Here is a 23067-nt window from a genome sequence, read left to right as displayed (position 1 = left end):
TTTAAGTTCATTAGTTTATTATTTCTTTGGGTTGAGAATCAGGAATATAACGCACTCTATAAGTATGTCCCACTTTCAAATATACAGCCTGTATTTTTCCTGCGGAATGCAGAAAAACATCATAGTTAACGAGTATTTTATATTAAATTTACAAATAAGATATGTATAACCAACTCCAATTTCAGAACTACATACTACATGATATTTGTCTTACAAAACCCCTATTGGACACCTTATACAGTTATTGTTAATTGAAGTACGTGTTTATTGGTTGTGTTTGTGGTGGTTTGAACAAGAACGACTCAAATTCTTTCACAATTATACTTCGATAATCACAATACCAATCTGGGATGCTGGTATAGGAATACAATACGTAGCATAGTTCTCATAATTATCAGATACAAAAAAAACCAAACAAATCCGACGCCATTTTCTAACGGATGGAATCAACTGCATAATGACCATTGATAGTGTTTACTTATTTATTCAGAATATTCCACGTAGAAAAGACTACACATTAAATAAATAAATATTAATGTCCGCTTGCACAAAGAGTTTATACTACCTCAGCTCGAATTCATATTTTTTCCCGTACTAATCTGGGATGCTGGTATAGGAATACCAATACGTAGGTACTGCATTTAACAAAGTTTATTTCAATATAACAATAGAAAACTGTGACAAACATATTAAATTTTTAAAATTATATTTACTACCAGTAGGTACGACTAAAATAATAATGTGACAACCCTACGCTTCGAGTAAAGTGTGGCATTGATGCGCCGAACAGGCGACAGTTCTGCCGTTCGTATCATAAACAACTTTATCGATATTTTTAGCGAAATTTGGTAGTAATCTGGAATCAGCAAACCGAGATCTACAAACCCTTGTAAGTTTTTTATATCTTATTTAGTTTCAGTTTTATTGTTAACCAAAATCAGCGTAATTGCCATTTTTTCAAAGAAAAACTTTCAAATATCTCTAAACCATAATGCATAGTCTCATTTGAGGTGGAATATTTTCTTCAAATTTAATTGAGTCTACTACCCTCTTTCCAACAAAAAAAAAATCCTCAAAATCGGTTCACAAATTATCCGGAGTTATCCTAACATATATTAGCGTAACATAATTAGCCAAAAAAAATTAAGTCGAATTAGGAACCACCTAATTTTTTTTATATCGGTTAAAAATTACCAAAATTCAAATGCTAAAAGTTGTTATGACAAAGAGGGCAGAGTTGCCCTACTTGTGTAATATAAATGGATCAAATTTTGTTGAGGGCCGTCTATTGAACTAAACGAGAATACGAATTAAAACAACAACAATCACAAAAATTTTTTGTTTCGTTTGAATAAATAATGTGTGCATGCGAGCCAACACGCGCTTTAGTCACATGCGACAGTTTCACTGGCGCATGCAAGACAACATGTGTGTTGTTCATATCGGGTCTTGTCAATTGACCTGTACATACAGAGCAAACACCTAATGGGATAGAAGACCCGTGCCCATATTTACCATGCATTTTTTCTTAAATTAAAACGACACATCAATTTCCATATCATATCCATAGCTAGTTTTAACTCACCATTGACGTTTGTGTATCCAATAGTATGCAGTGAGTTAAAAAAGAACACATTTTTTTAAAGAGATTATCAGAGAAATCTATTCTTTGGTGCATTATTCAGTCATTATTGGGTACCGTGTTTTATTATCTACACTCTGCAGGAAAGTGTTAGCGGAAAATGAATTGTAAATTTGAATAAACAATATGTGCGTTATAATTAATTATTATAATGTTTTTGTAACCACAAGACGTAACAAAATAAATAAAATTTAATGAATAAATTCAGGCATTACGAAATCCATTTTAATAAAAATGGTATTATCGCCTTGCAGATTAATAAATTGTGAGATGTTATAAACATTTTTATTTCATTCTTATAAAGTTTTATTGAATAAAAATTGAAGTAAATTACTTTGCTATCCTGCGAACCCAGTGAAGGTGAGACGTGCAAAATAGCCGCATTTGTACTGAATATTTTTTCATGCAATTAATATTCCCACAAAAAAATTACTTTGACGGAAATAAGGTGCACGAAAGCACCAAAAGCCTCCCCACACGACGTACCATTCCTTTCCTGTACGTCTGGCGCACCTTGTTACGTGGGGTATTGGGAGCCCGCGGGTAATGAGAGCGGTGTTAAACTGGACTTTCCCAATGCTCTTATTTGTGGAAACGGCACTCGTATGTCTTCGTTAACGTTGGACAAGGTTCGCCTCCCGCTGGCGCCCCTGCAGAACTCTGTGTTTAGTCGTACGAGATGGTTGTGTGTTTTTCGCTCCGCGCTTATAAAACTTGCCAAATGTCATCATCCCTGGTAAGCATTAAAACGCATAGATACTACATTGGATTTACACTAGCTGTCACCATCTATTTAATTTTAGGTGTTATGCTTGAAATTACAATAAAAATTGAAATTAATTTATTGTTGTTTATTTTTTTCAATTCCATGTTACGCGACCTTACCTTACCCCATTGCAATATCTACTGGATATTTCATATACTTCTAATACTTTCTTGTTTATTTTCATTAGTTTCTAACTAACATATTTTATTACTTTAATTTATATATTTTTTCAGACTGATTATTATTATAATGGCTCCCATTTCACACGGGATATTACCGGTTCCCATTTCCCGAACTGTAGGGTAATGGGAGCGAATAACATGTTTTAGTTTTTTTCCTTTTAACCAATATTATATTTTCATTTCATATTTATTCTGTAATTATCTAGATAATGATGTCATCACCCAGATATGTGAAGCATACGTTTATAAGTAAAAAAAAATTAAATTGCACAAATTATGAATTTTATTATCAATTTCCCTTAGTAGGCTCCCATTCCCCCACGCTCCCCTACCTTACGCCGATTGACAAATCCTTTCACCACGATGGTGAACATTATAGTTTATGCCATCGATGCGATGAGAAAAAGTTGAATGGATAAATTAACTGCATGAAAATAATATTCCACACGACTGCAACTATTTCGCAAGACTTTCACTTGGTTCATGGAGTAACAAATTAATATACATCCACTTTCATTAAATAAAACTTCATAAGAATGAGATAAAAATGGATAATAAATTACTATTTATTAATCTGTGAGGTTATAGCAGGATACATCCCGATTAAGCAAGCAATTTTACTGTAAATTAGTTAAAATAGTAACTATGAGACTGATGATGAAGTCAAAAACATGTTATATTTACAAAAAGCAAACATGAATACCAAACATTTTGATGATAATAATATTACTTATACATTTTTCATAACTGACTGACCTTCAGAAGCAACGGCAATACAATGTCAACAATACATACCTCCATATCGTTGGCGCGGCACAGCAAGGCCATGAGCGCCGGAATGCCTCCAGCGTCGCGAATGGCGCGCTTGTTTTCGTCGTTCTGACGCCCGTACGAGAGGTTCCGTAGCGCCCCACACGCGTTCCTGCACACTTCGGGGTTCTCGTGGGAGATCAGCCGGACAAGAGGTGGGATCCCGCCTGAAGAATGTATTAAATTTTAATTTTTTTTTTTACTTTGGAACTGATTACCACATGCAAAAGGCCCTAATTGGTTGGGGAAATGACACTTTTTTCGACCATACATCGCCTAACCAATGTTTCTGGCCCTTTACAGGTTCCATGGTCACACTTGTTTGTGTAAATAAAAACAAACTTGTGTAAGTATACGCGATTTAAATCTGGGGAAAAAATAATTTCATTTTCTATGTGTAAAAATTGCGAAAACCTATGACGAACTCGATATGGACATTATATTTCGTTTATAGTCAAATTTGAAAAACCAACTGAAAAGCGTTCTTCGGTACATAATAATAAACAACTAGTTCTTTAGGTATTTAACAGAACGTAAGCAAAGTAGCTATCTATAGTGTCTTTTTTAAGACGGAGTAAAATGACATTTGCAGGGTTGCTAGTTTTCATAAAATTTTAAGTAGTCCTGTAATTGTAGTCGACAGTTTTATCGATAGATTGTGAAAGGTAACATTTTTCCACAAGTGTCTGAATTGTGAATGTTACAACGTTCTAATGATTACTAATTGCGTTATTGCCTACTTTATTCTTTTTTTGACAGTTTAATCTACTAGAATCGAAATCAATTTTTATTCATATACATTTTAATAAGAACAGGCGGATTTGATTATCTGTATTGAATTAAAATTAAAAACTTTAAAATATGTCTCCTCTTTATATTGTTAACCTGTGCCCAGCAATTGGACGAATAATGGGTTGGTGTTGATTCAAATGAAACAAGGTCGGCTATTTATTGCATAAGCTTGACCAATATTCTGTCGATAGTCGATAGAATCTTTATCGACTGCAATCACTAGCTGTTCTCTACCGGACAACACTTTTGCGCAATGAACGGTCATTTACTCCATCTTCAAAATAGCATACTATAGCTAAAATACATTGCATTATAGTCTCTTTTTCGTTATATCCAAACTACTATAACTGCCTCCGTGGCCGAACGGTTACCATACCGCGCAGAGGTCCCAGGTTCGATTCCCGGGTAGGGAGAAATATTTGTATGGCCTACATTTATTTCTCTCGCGAGTTTGGGTGTAATTTGTGGTTGTCTATGTGTATGTCCATGGCACCCGCGACACAGGGTTTCCCTATATATATATATTATTTATTCATTTAATATTATAAATTCGAAAGTACTGAAGACTGTCCGTTACGTTTTCACGCCTAAACTGCTGAACTGCTTTTGGTTTAGAGCTATCTCTATAATAAAATCCATCAAATTTAGTTCAATTTGACAAAAAGTAGCCTGTGTCCTTTTCCTAGGTTTCATATAGATGGACACAAGTTACTATTTGTCACAAAAATAAATCTTAAAAGGGGTGAAATAGGGGATAAAATATTTAAAAAAATAGTTTTTATGGAGAACCAATTATTTCTCAAGTAGTAAGGCTACTCGAGATACTTATTCTCGTATACAGCTGAAACCATTTTAGTACAGTCTACGGTATATGATGGATATTATTTCAGAGCGTGTTTTTTGACGGAACTTTGGTAAATATTAAAGTAATAAAATTTTCTCTAAGTTTTGACGTAAAACGTCTTTATAATTAGACAGTACTTGTATGGTACTGTGACGAAAATTTGGACAGTAACTCAACGAATGTGATCGATCACCGTAACGAAAAAGGTCGATCAACGCAAAAGTTTCACGATAAACCAACGGTCGTGCGTACACAGCCGCATCGAATTTTCTAAAACCATCAATCTTGTTTTTTCTTTACCTAAATTCCTAGTCTTCTGCTTATTAGGGTCGTCCATGTACGTCAAATGTTGAAGGTACGCAGCAGCATTGGCTTTGACCACGTCTGAGGGCGAGCTGAGGAAGCCAATCACTTCGGGCAGGTTCGGGTCGCGCCATTGCAGTCCGCCTTCTTCACGTACTGCCACTCCACCGTGTACTGTTAAAGTAATAATAATAATTGCTCGAATTGCAAAATCACCACTCACTCTCATCCCAGCAGATGAACACATACGATCCAGAATACTTGGCTTAGGCCCGTACCTGGTTCCGAATATCCGATCTCGAGACGAGTTCAAGAAAAAACTTAATAATAATATCAATGTACCATTACACCTCGCGCCTGCTAAGTCTCTGACTTGAAAGTTTGTTAACACGATACGACATGGACACGATTCGGACGATTCGTCGATTTATAGACTTTCTAAATGCAAGGATCTACGTGCGATAGCTGAAAAACAGTGGCCTCTAGATAATAATAATGTGGAATTCCCTATACCATACAACACCCAATTCAGAACCAAGTTAGACAAGTTAATTTCCCACATTGATCCTACCGGGATACCTATCTGGAAAATGGGGAGGGTACTGTACGTGCACCCAGGGCGACTCACCCGAGGCACTAGTCTCTCGAAGAACCGAATGAAGTCAAGAGGTCTGTGACAATCCTTTACACTGGCTGATCTGGGGTCAGAACCTGATCTTGTAAGGTTCCTGTGCGCGCACAGGTCATAGTGCCTTTCCCGCATAACCTAGAGGTTGATAGGGAGGGGCACTATAAACAAAACTTATGTAGAATAATATGGGACTGATCCTACCGGGAGTCGAACCCGAAACCAGTGCCCACAGTGCAAACAGTTGGGTCAACAAAGTCGTTAAGTAAATTTTACTATATCAACTAAGAAGTGACGAAACAGCTTAAGGGCGAGGGTCCACGCTAAGAAAAGTCGTCGGGTCTATGCAAGAATTCGTGTCGTTTCTACACACGAACTGTAATCTTTTCCACCCCTGACACGACGCACTCTGCCGCAATTGTATGGGACGGGGTGAGGTGCATTATCAGTAAAAGAACAACAACACATAAAACAACATATTTCTTCCCACAATCGGTAATACGGCAGCTACCTGAAAGACTCCTAATGCAATGACACATTTTACCCTACACACTTCTGTCCGAAAGCATTAAGCAAACATACTCATCATTTTTTCGTCTGCAACAGACACGATATGTTTTCGTGGCTAGATCCGACAAAGTTCTTGTCGTGCACAAGACCATTCTCATCTTTTCTGTAACAGACACGTCGAATTTCTTAGCGTGTACTTACTAAGAATTTGGGTGTTATATGTTTTGTACTTAATACGGCAATAAACTCAAATTTGTTCAATACTAGGACTGACATAAAACCTTCTTATGTACATACATGCCTATGGATATGGATTATTATTTTATGTTTCCAATTCCAAAACAAGTTCTTGTTACAATAAATTTACAATCGTGTATTTATAGATAATAATTATTATCACATCAACGTCGTTATCAAGTCAGACCATAGCCCGATATTGCGTCGTAATCATCCACGATGACTTAAAAATGATTGACAGTATCACATGTTTTCAGACTTTAATAATTTTTTTACAGCATGCAGGATTCATCGCAATGTTATTCTACAGCCATATGTCCGATCCCCACAGATCGGACTTATGGCCCGTGTGGAAGAATAAATCAACCCACATTCAGGTAGGATGCTGCAGAGACAAAATGTGCAAATGGGTTTCAGGGATACTGGTGTGCTGGTCTAACCCAATGTGACTGCGATGCCCCAACATAGTCCATGCTACACTTACTGTTTATGGAAGACCTCTATGCGGCCACGAATAACGCAGTCAAGATGGCAACATACTATTCAAAGTCAATAACTTTTTCTGCCGCCAAGCAGTAATATGAGCATTACTGCGTTCTGGTTTTGGAGGGTAAGGGTGCTGGTGAAATTACAGACACATTGGACTTTTCCACTTATGTCTCAGAGTGACGGACGCAGTGGCGGTGCCTCTCAGATCTTTGAGATTGAAAGCTCTGAGTGGCAATGCAACTGTTATGGACAGGGGTGTCACTTACAATCAGGTGCACGACTTGTTCGTTCCTTCACTTAGCATCATACACAAAAAAGTCAATACACTCCTAAAATAAAAGAAGTATCGACACAATAAGAAGAAGAAGCCATATGTCCACGCCAAAACCATGTGTCCTGGATATTACATGCTATTCTATCACTGCTTTTTGTAACATTGTTAGTCTAAAAAATTACATATTTTAAAGAAGTAACATTTAGATGTTACTTATTAGTGTATTACATTAACGAATAAAGTAAATTTTACCTAACGACATCCCTGCCATCTGTTTTTGTAGTTCTTCTTCGTCGCCATACATCGATTGTCCTCCTGCGCTACCTAGACTGAGGCCATTTTGCGAGTCCTATGAAAGAATAATAAAAAATAAATAGTATTAAAACAATAATTTAATTATTATTTATACAAAGACCGAACAACACAAGGAAAATTTCCTTAGATCTGACTGGACTCGGACCAACCTCTATTGCTACACCGGGACACCGCTCTTACCAACTGCGCTACAGATCTACGAGTCAGCACCGACGCCGTTAGTTAAAAGAGCTAACGAAACATTTACTAAAAAAAATTGTTATGTATACTGGGCGTGATCAGTAAAAAAAGGCCGATCTTTCAGTATTTTTATTTTTTCCTAGGTGGATATGGTATGAAGTTACAGGCCGATCTGTCACTATTTTTATTTTTTCCTAGGTGGATAAGGTATGAAGTTACAAGCCGATCTGTCACTATTGTTGTTTTTTCTTTTGTGGATAAGGTATGAAGTTGCTGGCTGATCTGTCACTATTTTTATTTTTTCCTTCGTGGATAACGTATGAATTACAGGCCGTTATGTCACTAAGGTATTAAGTCACCGCAAAACGTCGATATTTTTAATTTCTTTTCTTTAAACATTATTTCCACTGTATTGAATTTTGTCACTACCGCCCTTTCAACTAACGGCGACAGAGCAGATGTTAAGAATTTGTCTATGTGCTTGTTACAGTAGGACTAGCACGATAGGGCGCGACTTGCACGAGAGCGACATAAAGCGCGAGATACTGCTATTCTCTCACAGAAATCTCGCGCTTTAAGTCGCTCTTGCACAAGTCGCGCTCAATCTTGGTAGCTCTACAGATCTTTATATTGAGTTTAAACGGCTGTTTGCCATCAGCACCACCAATAAGATAAATAGTCTTTGAAGACGACACAACCATGTTTGACCTTAAAGATATAATCACATCACTTCATGACCTGTGTCCCTGTCTATCATGTTACTGAGACTGGGTATTACAGAAAGCGGAGCATCACAGACCGTAAGAATTATAGCGACTCCATTTTAATTTAATTGTACAGTCAGCGTAACATAACATGTAACATAATAAACGTAACATGTTATTTTCAGTCGAATGAAACAAACTATCGTCTAAAATCATTTGAAAGTGCAGCGAAGTCTTTGAGATTACATATTTTTACATTTCACAGGCAACGATAATTTTGACTCTGCCTGTACTGATATAACATGGACGATTAACACTAAAAATATTTAAGAGGTACCTTGAATGGTTGTTGATGAGGATTTGTGTCATAAGTAGCAGGATAATGTTGATAACCGTACGCGTCTCCCGCATATTCTCCTCGCGGTGACGTCACGCAGTAGTGCCGCCCTAGCTGCTCCAGGGATGCCGAATCGTACCTAAAAAATACACAAATTTTAATAAAGAAGAAAAATCTAATCGCTGATAATAAAAACATAAAAAGATATTCATAGTCGGTTTTTTAAGACGAAGTAAAATGACTGAAAGAAATTGAAAAAAATAATAATTAATTAATTAAATAGTTGTGTAGTTGTCGATGGTTTTATCGATAGATTGTGAAAGAAGATACAATTTTGCTACAAATAACTGAATTCTGAATGTTACGACGTTCTAATAATTACTAATTGCGTTATTGCTTCTTTATTCTTATTTTGACGATTCGCCTACTAGTATCCAGATAATTTTTTATTCATATGCATTTTAACATGAATAGCTGGATTTGATAATTTATATTGAATTAACATTAAAAACTTCAAAATATTTCTCCTCTTTGTATTTTTCATAAACATAGTTCTAAATACAGTGTATGTAGATATGAACTTACAAAAATTGACAATTCAAATGAACTTGTGCTCAGTAATTGGATGAATAACGATCCGAGGATGATTCAAATGAAACGAGTTCGGCTATTTGTTCCATAAGCGTGACCAATAATGAGACGATAGTCGATAGAATATTTATCGACTGTAATCACTAGCTGCTTGCAAGCGGGCAACACTTTTGCGCAATGAAATTTCATTTCTCTCCGTTTTCAAAAAACACAGACTACAGTTTACAGGCATTCAGAAGCTAATAACTCCGGCCTGCTAATTATAAATAAATATTAGAAACATCACATGCGTTGCTTAGAACCCAAAATAAGTAACTGGTGTTATGATAAATGCCGATGTTCTTCGTTAAGTGTCTTTTTTATGGTAATGCAATAATATCAGCAGTTTGTTGTATATACACGTTCATAAGCGCGATCTTGGTGTTGAATTTGAACAGGAAAAGCATTCGATTAATGACTCCAAGCGTCCAGAAATCCTCACGATAGATATATATAAAAAAGAGACATTAAAAAATAGTAGTACTGTGCCGTTTATAGAAACTTGTGATGCGTGAACACTTACCTCTGCTGTAAGTGTAGATTGTGTTGAGAAGGAATCGCGCCGGGTGAAGCGCTCCTTGGTGAGGCACTGCCGCCTCCTTCCACGTACTCCTGTAATTAAAAGCAACGAAAATAACAATACTGAATGGAACAAAATAGAAACACGAATAGCACAATAATGACCTCGATAGCCCAGCTGTTAACGCTGTGATCACTAGATGACGTTATCCCGGATTCGATTCTCGGTAGAATCATTTTAAGAAACTTTAAATTGGTTCAGTAGGGTTAGCACGATAGGGCGCGACTTGCACGAGAACAACATAGAAGCGCGAGATATTGCTATTATATATAGGAGTATAGCAGTGTCACGATGCGACCTCCTTCCATCGGCGTCCAACATTTTTATCCCCTTTTCTTTGGTTCCTGGCCACTTGTTTTCAAATTTTGAATCGTTCTTTAATTCCTTTGCCTCGTCATTCTCATTTTGTTTCGTTCCGTCGTCACTTAAATCTTTTTCGCCAGCTTAATCGCTGAAGCGAGCAAGTCTTTCCTTCAAATTTTGATCCATGTACCAGTTACTAAAAATCTCTTGTGCGATAAACATTTAAAAGATCACAAAAATACTTTAAAATATTTTTTATAAAACCGGATTCATTTCCACTATTTCTTTTTCATTTTGAATTTTATACTCGCTATGCAAGATGTGTGGAGGCTGCGGAGGCTACATTACAATCTACAGGACTTGCTAAAGCGGTATCAGCAGTGTGTGACCTCTTCAACCTATTCTATGAGAGAGTAGTAGTATCTCGCGCTTTATATCGCTTTCGCGCAAGTCGCGCCCTGTCGTTGTAGCCTTACTGGTCTAAGAGTCGTATTCCAGAACTCTACTCAATGCTCAAGTCAGGACTTGAGCATTGAGTACAGTTCTGAAAGATTGCACTGGCTTGTGTTAAGCACTGGAAATACGACCCTAATGGCAGGGACTTGAGTATGATTTCGGGTGCTTTAAACCATACTCAAATCCTGACTTGAGCATTGAGTACAGTTCTGGAATACGACCCTTAGTGTTCTGAGTAGTACCCCAGAGTTAATTCCATTGTTCTGGTATTATAGTACTGGGGATCCTGTGAGACCAGTAGGGTTAGCAGGACTGGCACTTGAAACTTGTGCGAGAGCGACATAAAGCGCGAGATATTGTTTTTTCACTTAAAGAATCTCGAGCTTCATGTCGGTCTCGCGCAAGTCGCGTCTTATCGAGTTAGCCCTGCAGGTAAATTGGAGCCCTGCGTTATCTGGCATTATTTGTTTATGGAACGGTGTTCACGTAAGAAGATTTAGTTATTTCCATGGAATTTTATAACAGAATAGCCAATCGAAATAAAAACAAAGTTAAAAGGACGACATGCAATAAACAACTTCAAGACCTTGGAATAAAAACTGAAACACCCAGTCAATTTATTGTAAAATATACCGCCATAGAAAGTGGGAAATGATGTTGTTTTGTTTGAATATTTCAAGAGATTTTTTTTTGGAATAAATGTTCTTTGCTCTTCCTTTTTTTCTTTACTAGGGCATACAATTATTAAATGTTTTTAAATGGTGCGTGGTGGTGTATACAACAAAGTTGTCAAACCGGTGGATACACTTCAGAAAGTTTGTCTTTTGTCGTGTTGAATGGCACAAGCACATATTACTTTACACACAAAACATGATCGAACAGTCTATGTACAATTAATGAAGTTACCATTTACATATGCATGAGTGAAAATGTGTTATAGTATGAGTATTTAATTTCATAAAACATGAGTAAACATTTCAAAGTAGTCACCTGTCCCATATAAGTGGGAACTTGCGACCCAGGCTCGACCATATACGCGGGTTGCGCCTGGTAGGCCGCAGCGCCATAGTGACCGTAAGTGCCGTAATGCCCCGCGCCCCCTGCTCCGGCGTAGCTGCCTCCCCCGCTCACTGACACGGAGTCCATTACCTGTAAAAAAGAACATTTTGTGTTATTGTCAATTTTACAAAGTCTAACATAATTAAATTTGTATTGAATTGATATTCAATTATTTTTTGTGAAATATTTTTTCTAAGTGTTCGTAACCTTTGTGTTAATAATTATAACAAACTAGTGGATTAGTTTCCCAAAAAAATGATTAAATATCAATTCAATACAAATTTTATTACAATTAATAGCGACATCTTTATGCAGGGCTGGTAGTTGAAAAGTTACCTAATTGGGTAGCGAAATACTTTCATAGATTTTTCATAGATGGCGTTACACCTAAAAAGTCGTTGAAAATCCAAATACAAAGGTCCGATAAACTATCACATAGAAAAATTCGTGACATCCTACGGTTCGTTCCGTAGTTTAGTTGGCACAGCGTCTGGCATGGTTTATTAGAAGACGTCGCTTCGAATTCGGCCATATCGAAGGATTTTTTTCTAAGTGTTCGATCTAATATAATTGTCAACTTAAAAGTAAACTTATAAAGGGCAAGTATCCCCAAAAAGGCCTAGGTTTTTTAACCATAGAGGATTTAATAAAACTATAACGATTATAGTATGCCGACTTCGTCATGGTCATGTCTGCACCCCGGTCCATCTGGCAAAACTTAGTATACGGAACAGTCCGATTTGTGAATTTGGCCTGGATGACGGCATCCCATACCATATATTTTCCAGCAGCCCTACCAGAACATGTTCTATTTATGTTAGTCTTCCACCTTCTATTCCTCATTCCGCAAATTTCCAGTTACAGTTATCTGTTTTTACAAATCCCCACTTAAAATTATAACTAATTTTATTAATATCAACAAAATTTAAATTATAAACGATATTTATTTAAATGTATCTAACGGTGATGGTATATCGTGTTGTTTTGTATTATTCCAGAAGCCGAAATAGACTAAAGAGCAGTGTTATTAGGTTTAATTAAACAATAAAAAAAGTGTAACTCCCATGACTGACTAGACATTGGCAAAATTCTTCAAGAGAAGCCAGAAACTTAAAAACAAAAATAAAAGAACATTACATGTTATTGTCAATTTTACATCAAAATACCTAATCAGGTATTGCTTTGAAGGCAGACTTGGAATCGACAAAACAATTAATTATCACACTCATGGGATGACAGCGCGTAAAATATTTTGACAGCATGAATCATGACTTTGGTACTGAGCAGATATTAAACGGCTATAGTAGCCATGTAGAAACATTAGCTTCTCAAATGAGAGGTACACGGTTCGAACTCTACCTATGACCTTTAATTTTTAGCCACGCACATTAGAGAACGTTTACTAATCAAATAATAAGTAAGGAAATTATTGTCCAAGCGTTCACAATCCTAGCAAAACGTGAGGTCGCCAAGGGTTAGTAATCTCCACAGAACAATAAATATACAGTAAAGTGTTCAGTTAGCGTCTGAAGCGTGTCAACTTCAGGTCTCATAAGACCGATGTGAGCTCAGTCCGCCATTTTCGCTTTGTACGGTATGGTTGTGTCGTTCTTTCGTGCAAATTCCATAAAATCCATGCATGATAGTCGCATCAAAAATATTACCCGTGGTGGTATTTCACATCATCAGAAAGTCTTATTTTAATAAATTTTTTAACTTTCTGTTTATCGAAATATTTTTTTTGTTAGAAGAAACGAAAGTAAAGCTTACACCCCTGCAATACGGTCGCTTCTTTTTTGGAGAACTAAATTAATAATTACAATTAACCACTAGACGACAGCGCATTCATTGAAATTTCAATGTAATATCAAAACGTCGTAACTTGCAATAGTAGGTATTGATGGTATTAAACTTTCAACGATATGCCAACAGAGTAAAGTTTATATTATATTAACATCCAGAACTTGTTATTTCTTTTTAAACTTGAAACTACGACCAATCAATATCAAGATTTTTAAGTGTTTCAAATAAAAAATGTGTGACTTTTGGCGACATCGGTTCTGATAGTAATTGGGGCTTAAGGCACATCCATTGTTAGATTTCTTCCGTGGTAATCCCCCTACGTAGAGAAGACTCATGCCCAGCAGTGAGATTATATAATGACGATAAACAGATGCTTAATACGGATAGGTCTTTCTATGCAGACGACCTCCGAGGTCGAGTGGCTTGCACATCGATTTTCGCGGTGTCGCCAACTCTGAGGTCCCGGATTTGATCCCCGGCCGGGTGAACATAGAAAAACTAACTTTTCTATATTGTATCAAGTCTGGGAGTTTGTGGTACCGTCGTTATTTCCAATTTATACAACACAAGTGCTTTAGTTACTTACTTTGGGATCAGAGCAACACATGTGATGTTATCTAACATTTATTTATTTATTAAGACACTTTGAAGTCAACTTTTATTAACATCCTCAGGCTACTTAGTCACAGTAACGAAAAATCCGAAGGACAACGAACTTTGGGCTGCAGAAACAAAATCATATTTCTTCGTTTCGAGTTTGGTATGATGGGCTTGAATCTGGGCGCGCACATGTGGGGTACAATCCTTACTTAATAGCTAATTTTCATCTTGTCGTTCCAAAATTAAATACAAAATCTTAAATCAGTTTACATTATAAACAACCCTAACAGGGGTATCATGGATCAGGAGAACCTTTTAATAAACGTAGTGGCCTCGTTACAAACATTTGTATTGACTATGACTTATTCATCGTTGTACAATGGATAACCTTGGGCGGCGGATGTTTTTTTGGCAACGCCCTCAAGTTCAATGTCAATGTCGAAGAATATTTCATTAGGGGTTAAGTTCACTGTTGTTTTTATTGGCTGAAAAAAAAAACACGCTTTCGGAAATAAAAGAACTTAATTCTTATTCAAGATAGGTCCGGAAAGAGACTGTACCAGGTGTTAAATTTCTAACAATGTTATGTTGCTCCGTAATTTAATTATCATTGCACTTAGTAAATTGATTCATCAATAATTAAACACCAAGACATAAAAATAAGCCATATGTAACTAAGACATAGTGTAAAGGTGGTTTACCACTGGCGAGGCGAGACGAGACGAGACGAGATGAGTAGAGGCGAGAATTGAAATCTCGCCGGCCCATTTCCACCAAAAAGTGCCTTTAATGGTGCACAAACTCGCGCGAGTCATCCCGATCTCGCGCGAGCTCGCGATGTGATCGTGGATAGCGAAGATTCAGTGCTGTTCAATTCAACTAGCGATGAAAACGTCCCGTGAATTATTATTATATATGTTAACGAGAGAAGAATCAGATGAATCCATTTTTTTTTAATGTCAAACGTACGTACCGTTCAATATCGCGATTGATATTAATAGTCATAGTCGATGCGGGCACTCACGAAAGCGCGCTCGAGAAATCGTGTTCACGTTGCAGAGTATAATACTCTAAGCAGGTAGCATCCATAGCCCCATATTACATCAAAAAATATTTCAATGCTCACCTCACTCATACTCGTCAATCTAGACCATTTCTACCGAAGATGAGCAAGGACAGAATTGAAATTCTCGTCTCCCGTCGCCGGTGGCATACCACCTTAACCTAAACTTAAAGTAACGGTTTCACGAGAAGTAAACATTTACAAAAATCGTAGTGTAGCATATTTTAGTGTACTGTAGTGTAATTTAGTGTACCGTAGCATAATATTTAAAGTACTGTAACGTACTTTAGTGACTGTAACGCACAGTAGTGTACTACAGTACAATACTACAGTTTACTGTAGTGTGATGTGATATCATGTCAAAACTAAATAAATAAACTGAATAATCTACTTCTTGTGGTGCCTTTCCAACTAGTTAAAGTTGGCCACGAATTCTGCATTTGCCTTCGATCTCGCGCGAGGCGTAATAAGTCGGCTGAGCTCGCATGTTCTGCCCATTTTTTAATGTTATCAAGCTACGCCTTTTTCTGCGACCTACTTTCTTCCTTCCAGCAATCTTTCCCATCAAAAGAACACATGAATAATAACTTGAATAATAAATAGTATTTAAATAGATATCACTTGAAATGTATACTAACTCAGTAGGTTTATTTTGTTGGCATTTCTTTTTTATTTAACTTTCTACCATAAATATGAGAAAAGCTCTAAGTGATTTTTCATGTTGAGTTAATTTTCATTGTATGGAATCTGGAGGGTATTGTTTTTGTATGTAAATATCAATCGACGAGTGGAATCTTGAATTTTCAATTTGATCAACCTACTCAAATGCTACAATACATATTTTCCACATAACCAAACTACAAAATATGCACAGCTAGCAAATCGTAAATTTCAAGATGAAGGAAACAATATTATCCTGCTATTTAAAACGTCACCTTCTGTCATACCTTTAACTTTCAATTTGGACTTATTAACAACAAGTCAAGACTTTCGATTGCGCAACTTTCAATCGTTTACCGTTCGGACTTGCATCTGTGAGTTTCTAATTTCCATGTCATAGCTTGAGACGTCAATTATCGTCATTCATCATTTCTACGCAACGTCTACTGCTGGCGAAATAGGCCTTCTCAAAGACCGCCACAACAATCGGTCTTGTGCTGCTTGCATTTAGCGGATTCCCGCAACCAGATCCCCAGATCATCGGTCCACCTTGTGGGTGGTCTGTGCAAGCTATGTCTTCCGGTACGCGGTCGCTACTCGAGCAATGTGCCCTGCCCACTGCCAGTTGAGTTTTAATCAATTCTTAGTTAGCGCTATGTCGGTTACTCTAATTGTTTTCCGGATATCCTCATTTCTGATTCGATCTCGCAGTGAAACTCCGAGCAATGCCCTTTACGTTGCCCGTTGGGTGACCTTGAGCTTTTTTATGAGTTCCATAGTGCGCGACCACGTCTCAGTACCGTAAGTCATCACTGGCAATACACTCTGGTCAAAGACTTTTGGCTTAGGACATTGTTATATTTTGGACAAGAACACATGACTGTTTAATACAGGACTATTAGATTGTTACCCTGTTAAAGTTAATACCAATTTGAAATGTGCTCCTATTAGAAATGTAATCTAGCCTCTAGAAATGTAATACTATCCCAAAGATACTATCACTAAATTGTGATAAATTTCATTTTACAGTAGTTTTATTTAATCCATGGTTTAAGTATAGTATTAAACCTAATGCTATATTTAGACCGTTTTGGAATAAGACGGATACAATGTAAACGCTATGTGATAGTTGCACGTTGGGTGACCTTTATAACATACTATTCTGTAGGTGGAATTCAGATGTTTTACAAAAATTACTAAAAATTATACAATGGTAAAAGATGTTAAGTCCTATTGTAGTTGATTTTTCTTTTTAAATGCCTAATTAAGAGCCTCATTCTCTTTAAAATGCTCTGTAGTAAAAATTACTATATGACGTTTAAGGTTTTTACCTCTCACCTACAGCTGATATTATTATACATAATCGATAATGGAAATTTGAAATGTCGACATAAGGGTAATAATTTCGTCGATGTATCGAATGTTGAAATGTCGTAAGCGACATTTGTAGTAAGGAACATTTTCCATTACGACAAAACATTTCTTATGAACTTATCCACAGTCGAACATAGGATGAGACGGTCATCAATTTTGGGAACGAACTTTTCTAAACAAGTTCTGGGGTCTTATCATGAACTCTTATTATAGTTCAGTATAGGTTCGTAACGACAAAAAGCGAGATGGTGATATAAACTTCATGTAGCGCTGTCTCACTACGATTCATTTTAGGTCCTAAACTGAATCGTAATAAGAGTCCATGGTAAGGCCCCTGGTCTGGGCGTTATAATTCCCCTGGTGGTAATTTCGTTCCTCTGGCGCTCATAATACAGGGAATTCCCTAATTTTAGACCAATTGTGGTTAACTGGCAAATTATTATTATTACCAATCAGTAACTTAGATGATTTGAAAACTTTTCTACGGACATTACAAAAAAAATGTATTGGTCGAAATAGATTTTATTGATGAATTAGTGTCCTTTCATACCATGACGAGTTAAAAAAACTGTTTGAGAAAATTGCGTTCTGGGCTCGGGTAGGGGTTGAGTGTCGTTCAAAGTTATTCTGATTGTTTTGGTATCTTTGAGCCAAGTTATTTTGGACATCGAAAATAATTCTTCATTGACAATTATACTGACTTGGGTAAGTTAAAACACTTTTTATAAATATTGGTTTAACGGCATCGGAATATAACCATCAAGCAAAATCTTCAACAATTACTAAATATTTTTTTAAATTAATTAAATTTCCTTCTTTCTCTGAATATACATTCTTAGGCAGGTATTTTCGTGAATCATTTGATATTCATATCTCTATTTCCTATTTTGAATGACAAAAAACATAGATCTGACAAACTAAATAAACTTGTTTTAAATTTTTTTATTTATTTCATGGCCTCCGGTCGAAATATTAGCTATAATAAACATCGAAAGTACTATAAAATTCCCTTCGGGATACTATTTGCCGATTAGCCGCTACCGACGGGTAGTACCAACAAAAAGAAGCTGAAGAACTTACTCTTTTCACCCGTTGACCACCGCGAACGGAAAATGGCGCACAACTTTCCGTACTTATTTGTACTTTCCGTTTCACGCACTTATTATTATTACCACAAGCTTTTTCAGGAAAAAAGAATCGTCAAACCAGTTTTATTACAAGTTACAAGGAAGTTCCAAGTTAACCAACTTGACGGTAAGCAAACCCACGGGAATTTGTTGTATGGTCCCTTCTTCACAAGTAAATAATGTCACCGCCTGCTTCAACTGTCTAACCTGTCTAAGCTGGAGGAGCGTAAAATGTACCTTATATTAAACACAACAAACAATCGTTTTCTATCTATATGCATTGCGCACTTGTATATTGAATCATTACAATTCTAGTCACGGAAGCAAATATGTGCATTATTTCAATAGACATTATGAAATGGTGTCAACCATGCCATATAGAATGATAGATGGGCATGATTTTAGTTATATGAGTTCTTGATCCTTAAAGATAGTTGTTGTAAAGTTCCGACACATACATACACTTGGGCTTTGGTGGTCGGAGTTTCTGAATAATGCTTCCGTACTCTAAAAGCTTGGCATTAAACAGTTTCTATGAATTTTAATATAAGAAAGGATACTTCCATTTTAATGACTCTACATTTTCGTGAAGGGTAAAATGGAAGGAACTAGACTGCCGACAATGATCCGTGCCGTGAGTGGACCTTTGTATCTGTGTACCAGAATGACAGCCGATATGAAAGGTTGACATCGTGAGAAGTGTCTACACCGCCGCATCCGCAGTTATAAAGTTTTTTAGTTACATAATCCTTAGGAATAAAGCCTCATTTACATTATGCTAATTTCATTACACTGTGTCGGTTATTCTCCATAAGTACCACAATGTAAAGGCGATCAATCAATTAGCGCTCGCTCAGAGTTTATTATATATCTAAATGCAATAATTTGATGCACGATGTAACCCCCTTTGAAATCCGATCCCTAGTGACATAATGCAATTGACATATTGTTTCTTGTTTGTCTATAGTGCGCGCGGAACTAGCTGGCCGCGCCTTAGGTATGTGAGCGGTGGGACGGGGAGGCGGGGGCACTTGATGTCATTACTCAGAATACTCAGTTCGGCGCCGGACTTCGCGGCGGCAACACACGTTGACAGTTCTGGCTAGTTTAGACAAAACGCACAAGAGATTGCAATGTCAAGATGAGTCCGCCGATAAAAAGACAATCTAAGGAAATAATATTTAAAGTGCATACGTTTTTTAAAAAACGGAAAGCCGATGTCAATAGTTTAGAATATAAAACTGATGCGAATATTCATAAATTAGTGGCAGAAGCAACCGGGATATCAGAACGAAGTGTAAGGAGAGTGATTGCTCAAAGTAAAACATCCTTGCAAAATACAGGGGAAGCAAAATTTAGTTCTCCACGAAGGCCAAAAGAGATAAAAAAGAAAATACAAGTTGATGATTTTGATTTAGGAGTGATAAGAAGAAAAATAAATCAGTTTTATACGGTACAGAAAACAAATCCAAGTCTACGAAAACTAAATGCTGTGTTAAAAGAGGATAATATTTTAGATTGCGGATTAACTTATTTAAGAGAACTTTTGCACAAACTGGGATATTCATTTAAAAAATGTAAATCGAAGAGATCCCTTTTATTAGAGAGACCAAACATTGTTGAATGGCGAGTGAAATATTTGAGGGCCATAAGAAAATTCAGAGAAGACAAACGAAATATATTCTTTTTGGACGAAACTTACGTTAACCAAAGTCATAATGTCCAAAAATGTTGGCAATCTTCGTCGGAGCCTGGTGTTTATGCAGATATAGGCAAAGGAAGGCGTTTAATAATAGTTCACGCTGGTAGTCGGAACGGGTTAGTTGACGATGCTCTGCTAATTTTTAAATCAGATTCAAAAACAGGAGACTATCATGGAGACATGAACTCTACAAATTTTTACAACTGGGTTGATCGAAAGTTAATACCTAAACTTCCACCTAACTCAGTCATAGTTATGGACAATGCAGCTTACCACTGTGTGCAAGTTGAGAAGAAACCGACTATGTCCTGTATGAAAATTAATATGCAGAATTGGTTGCAAAATCATAACGTGCCCTTTTCTCCCACGATGGTCAAAGCTGAACTCTTGGGCTTGATTAATACGACCCAATCAGAAAAAATATACACGATTGATGAACTTCTGAAAGGTGCAGGTCATACTGCATATCATCCAGATCTCAACCCAATCGAGCTTGTGTGGGCAAATATAAAAAATTGCCTGGCCAGAGATCACATTAATGCTACATTGGACGAGAAAATTACAATACTAACAAGACTATTTTCTGAATTTTCTGCCGAACAATGGCAAAAATGCGACGACCACGTACAAAAAAACGAACAAGAATACTGGAATCATGATATGAGATATGATACTGTGATGGACGAATTCATTATAAACTTACAAGATGATTCTGACTCAAGTTCAGACAATTCAGAATCAAGTGATTCAGAGGATAATATGTCAGAGTAATTTCATATCTATAAATACAAAGTCGTGTTAGTTACACTAATTAATTAATAATAATTTCATAAATGATTCAAATATGTCGGAAGAATTTCATTTAATTTGTTTTTGGTTTATTTTACTTTTAATTGCAATGTACGGACAACAGCAAGTCCATCAATACATAAATGTCAAATTTATCCAATCAATTTTATACTCTATTCCCTGGACTTTAAGTTGAAAATCAATTGAGGAAATCTGACAGTTTGTGGCGGCCTGATGTGCTGCCGACTGTACATTGCAATTAATTAGATAGGTATAATATAAACTTGTAAAAGTTCAATTGGCTTTAATTTTTTCTTTTCAATAACTGAACAATTATTGTTCACGATATCTCGAGATTGGTCGTCACTGTCTAATCTCATGTGCGTTGCGAGCAGCAAGCAACCCGCCCCCTCACCCCTGTCCCTACCTAAGGCGCGGCCAGCTAGTTCCGCGCGCACTATAGCACAATAGCTAAGTTATTGTATAGCTATGTGCATTGCTTCTATTTCTTGCGATCTTAGAGTCAACGCACACGGCGTATTTTTTATGGACGACGCGCAGATGACGTACGTTAAAGCGTTTGAAATGAAATTCAGTCGCAGCCAGTAAACCTTTGCACAGTTTCATAGTGAGCGCCTACGGGGCGCCGTAAACGGGCGTCGTCCTTGCGTGAAACATACACTGTATGCACGGGCTCTTAAGGTCGTTCGCATACCCACCGTAAGAACATTTGCGGACTATGTCCGATTCCTATAAGTTCCGAAACCGAGAAATGACGGTCCGAAATGTCACAGGGATCAATTTATCTCTAGGTATACAAGCGATATCCGAAGTGGGTCCGAGTTTTCTAGATTGTTTTTGTATAGATGATTTGTGGTTGTTAACCGACTTCAAAAAAGGAGGAGGTTCTCAATTCGACTGTATGTTCTTTTTTTTATACATATGTATGTTCCGCGATAACTCCGGTATTTGTGAACCGATTTCCATGATTATTTTTTTGTTGGAAAGGGGGTACTTCCATAGTGGTCCCATTTCATTTTGAAGAAAATCATCCACCTTTAAGGGTGGCTGTTCACGCATGAAGATTCATTTTATAAATAGCGCCTAACTTTAATTTAGGAGCAATTATTTAAATGGTGGATTTTGCTATTTCTCTGATTCAAGGCGTTTTTCTCTCAATACACTTTGAGTAGTGAGAACCGCTTATTATTATCTCCAGTGTCAAGTCCTGTATAGTGGCGAACTAGGGGATATTTCAATAAAACTTAGTAAATAGACGTAATTCCACGTATTTTTGAGGTCGGTTTTTTTAGTACACTGTACTGAAATTATTATAGCCTCGGATTCTGAACGAATACGAATCGGATGCAGCGCGCAGACGCGCTAAGGGCCTTTATCCTCCACACTTACATCTTCTTGTTACCCTTTGTTAAAATCTATACAAGATGACTTTTAGTCACCATCAAAATTTTTTTAGGCATTAGATAACAAAGTCTTTTTTTTATTGGTTTATCCAATTTATATTACAATAAAACATTTCCTTCAAAAGAAATTTTAACATTGTTTGGGCAACAACTACACTTGACATTCGTCATTTATTCGAAAAACGAGGCGACAGCGACGTGCGGGGTGTAATCATGTCCTCATCAGTCGCTTGCGCAGAGACAATTTTGTGGCGCCATATCTCTGTATTTTAGTACCGAATGATACTAAAAGAAGAAAGTATAGCCGAGACTGTGCACTTGAACCCTGATATCCAGGTGTACCAGTCAAGAAAGGGAATCGCCACACATCGATGGCTTTCTATTATAGTGGCCTATCTCAAAAGCATCTAATTCATCAGGAAGAAGGTATAAAACACACAAACATATCGTAGACTACCCCAAATTTGGCATGTGATTATTTTAA

The 23067-nt window shown here is 36.8% G+C and overlaps 1 protein-coding gene across 2 annotated transcripts in view; it reads right to left on the bottom strand.

Moving 5' to 3' along the window:
* LOC113228124 (catenin delta-2) overlaps window positions 1-23067 on the bottom strand; it is a 46030-nt gene that overhangs the window by 11971 nt on the left and 10992 nt on the right. For both annotated transcript variants that reach the window (XM_026461304.1, XM_026461305.1), the window contains exons 3-8: window positions 11973-12131; window positions 10167-10255; window positions 9014-9152; window positions 7730-7826; window positions 5337-5513; window positions 3386-3567 (exon numbers count right to left, since the gene is read on the bottom strand). In XM_026461304.1, the coding sequence (XP_026317089.1) occupies window positions 3386-3567; window positions 5337-5513; window positions 7730-7826; window positions 9014-9152; window positions 10167-10255; window positions 11973-12131 (843 nt within the window). The remainder of the gene's footprint in view (window positions 1-3385; window positions 3568-5336; window positions 5514-7729; window positions 7827-9013; window positions 9153-10166; window positions 10256-11972; window positions 12132-23067) is intronic.

Source organism: Hyposmocoma kahamanoa, unplaced genomic scaffold (assembly GCF_003589595.1).
Source record: "Hyposmocoma kahamanoa isolate Upper Pololo Valley unplaced genomic scaffold, ASM358959v1 224, whole genome shotgun sequence".
NCBI lineage: Eukaryota > Metazoa > Arthropoda > Insecta > Lepidoptera > Cosmopterigidae > Hyposmocoma > Hyposmocoma kahamanoa.
This window is presented reverse-complemented; position numbering and strand designations above follow the sequence as displayed.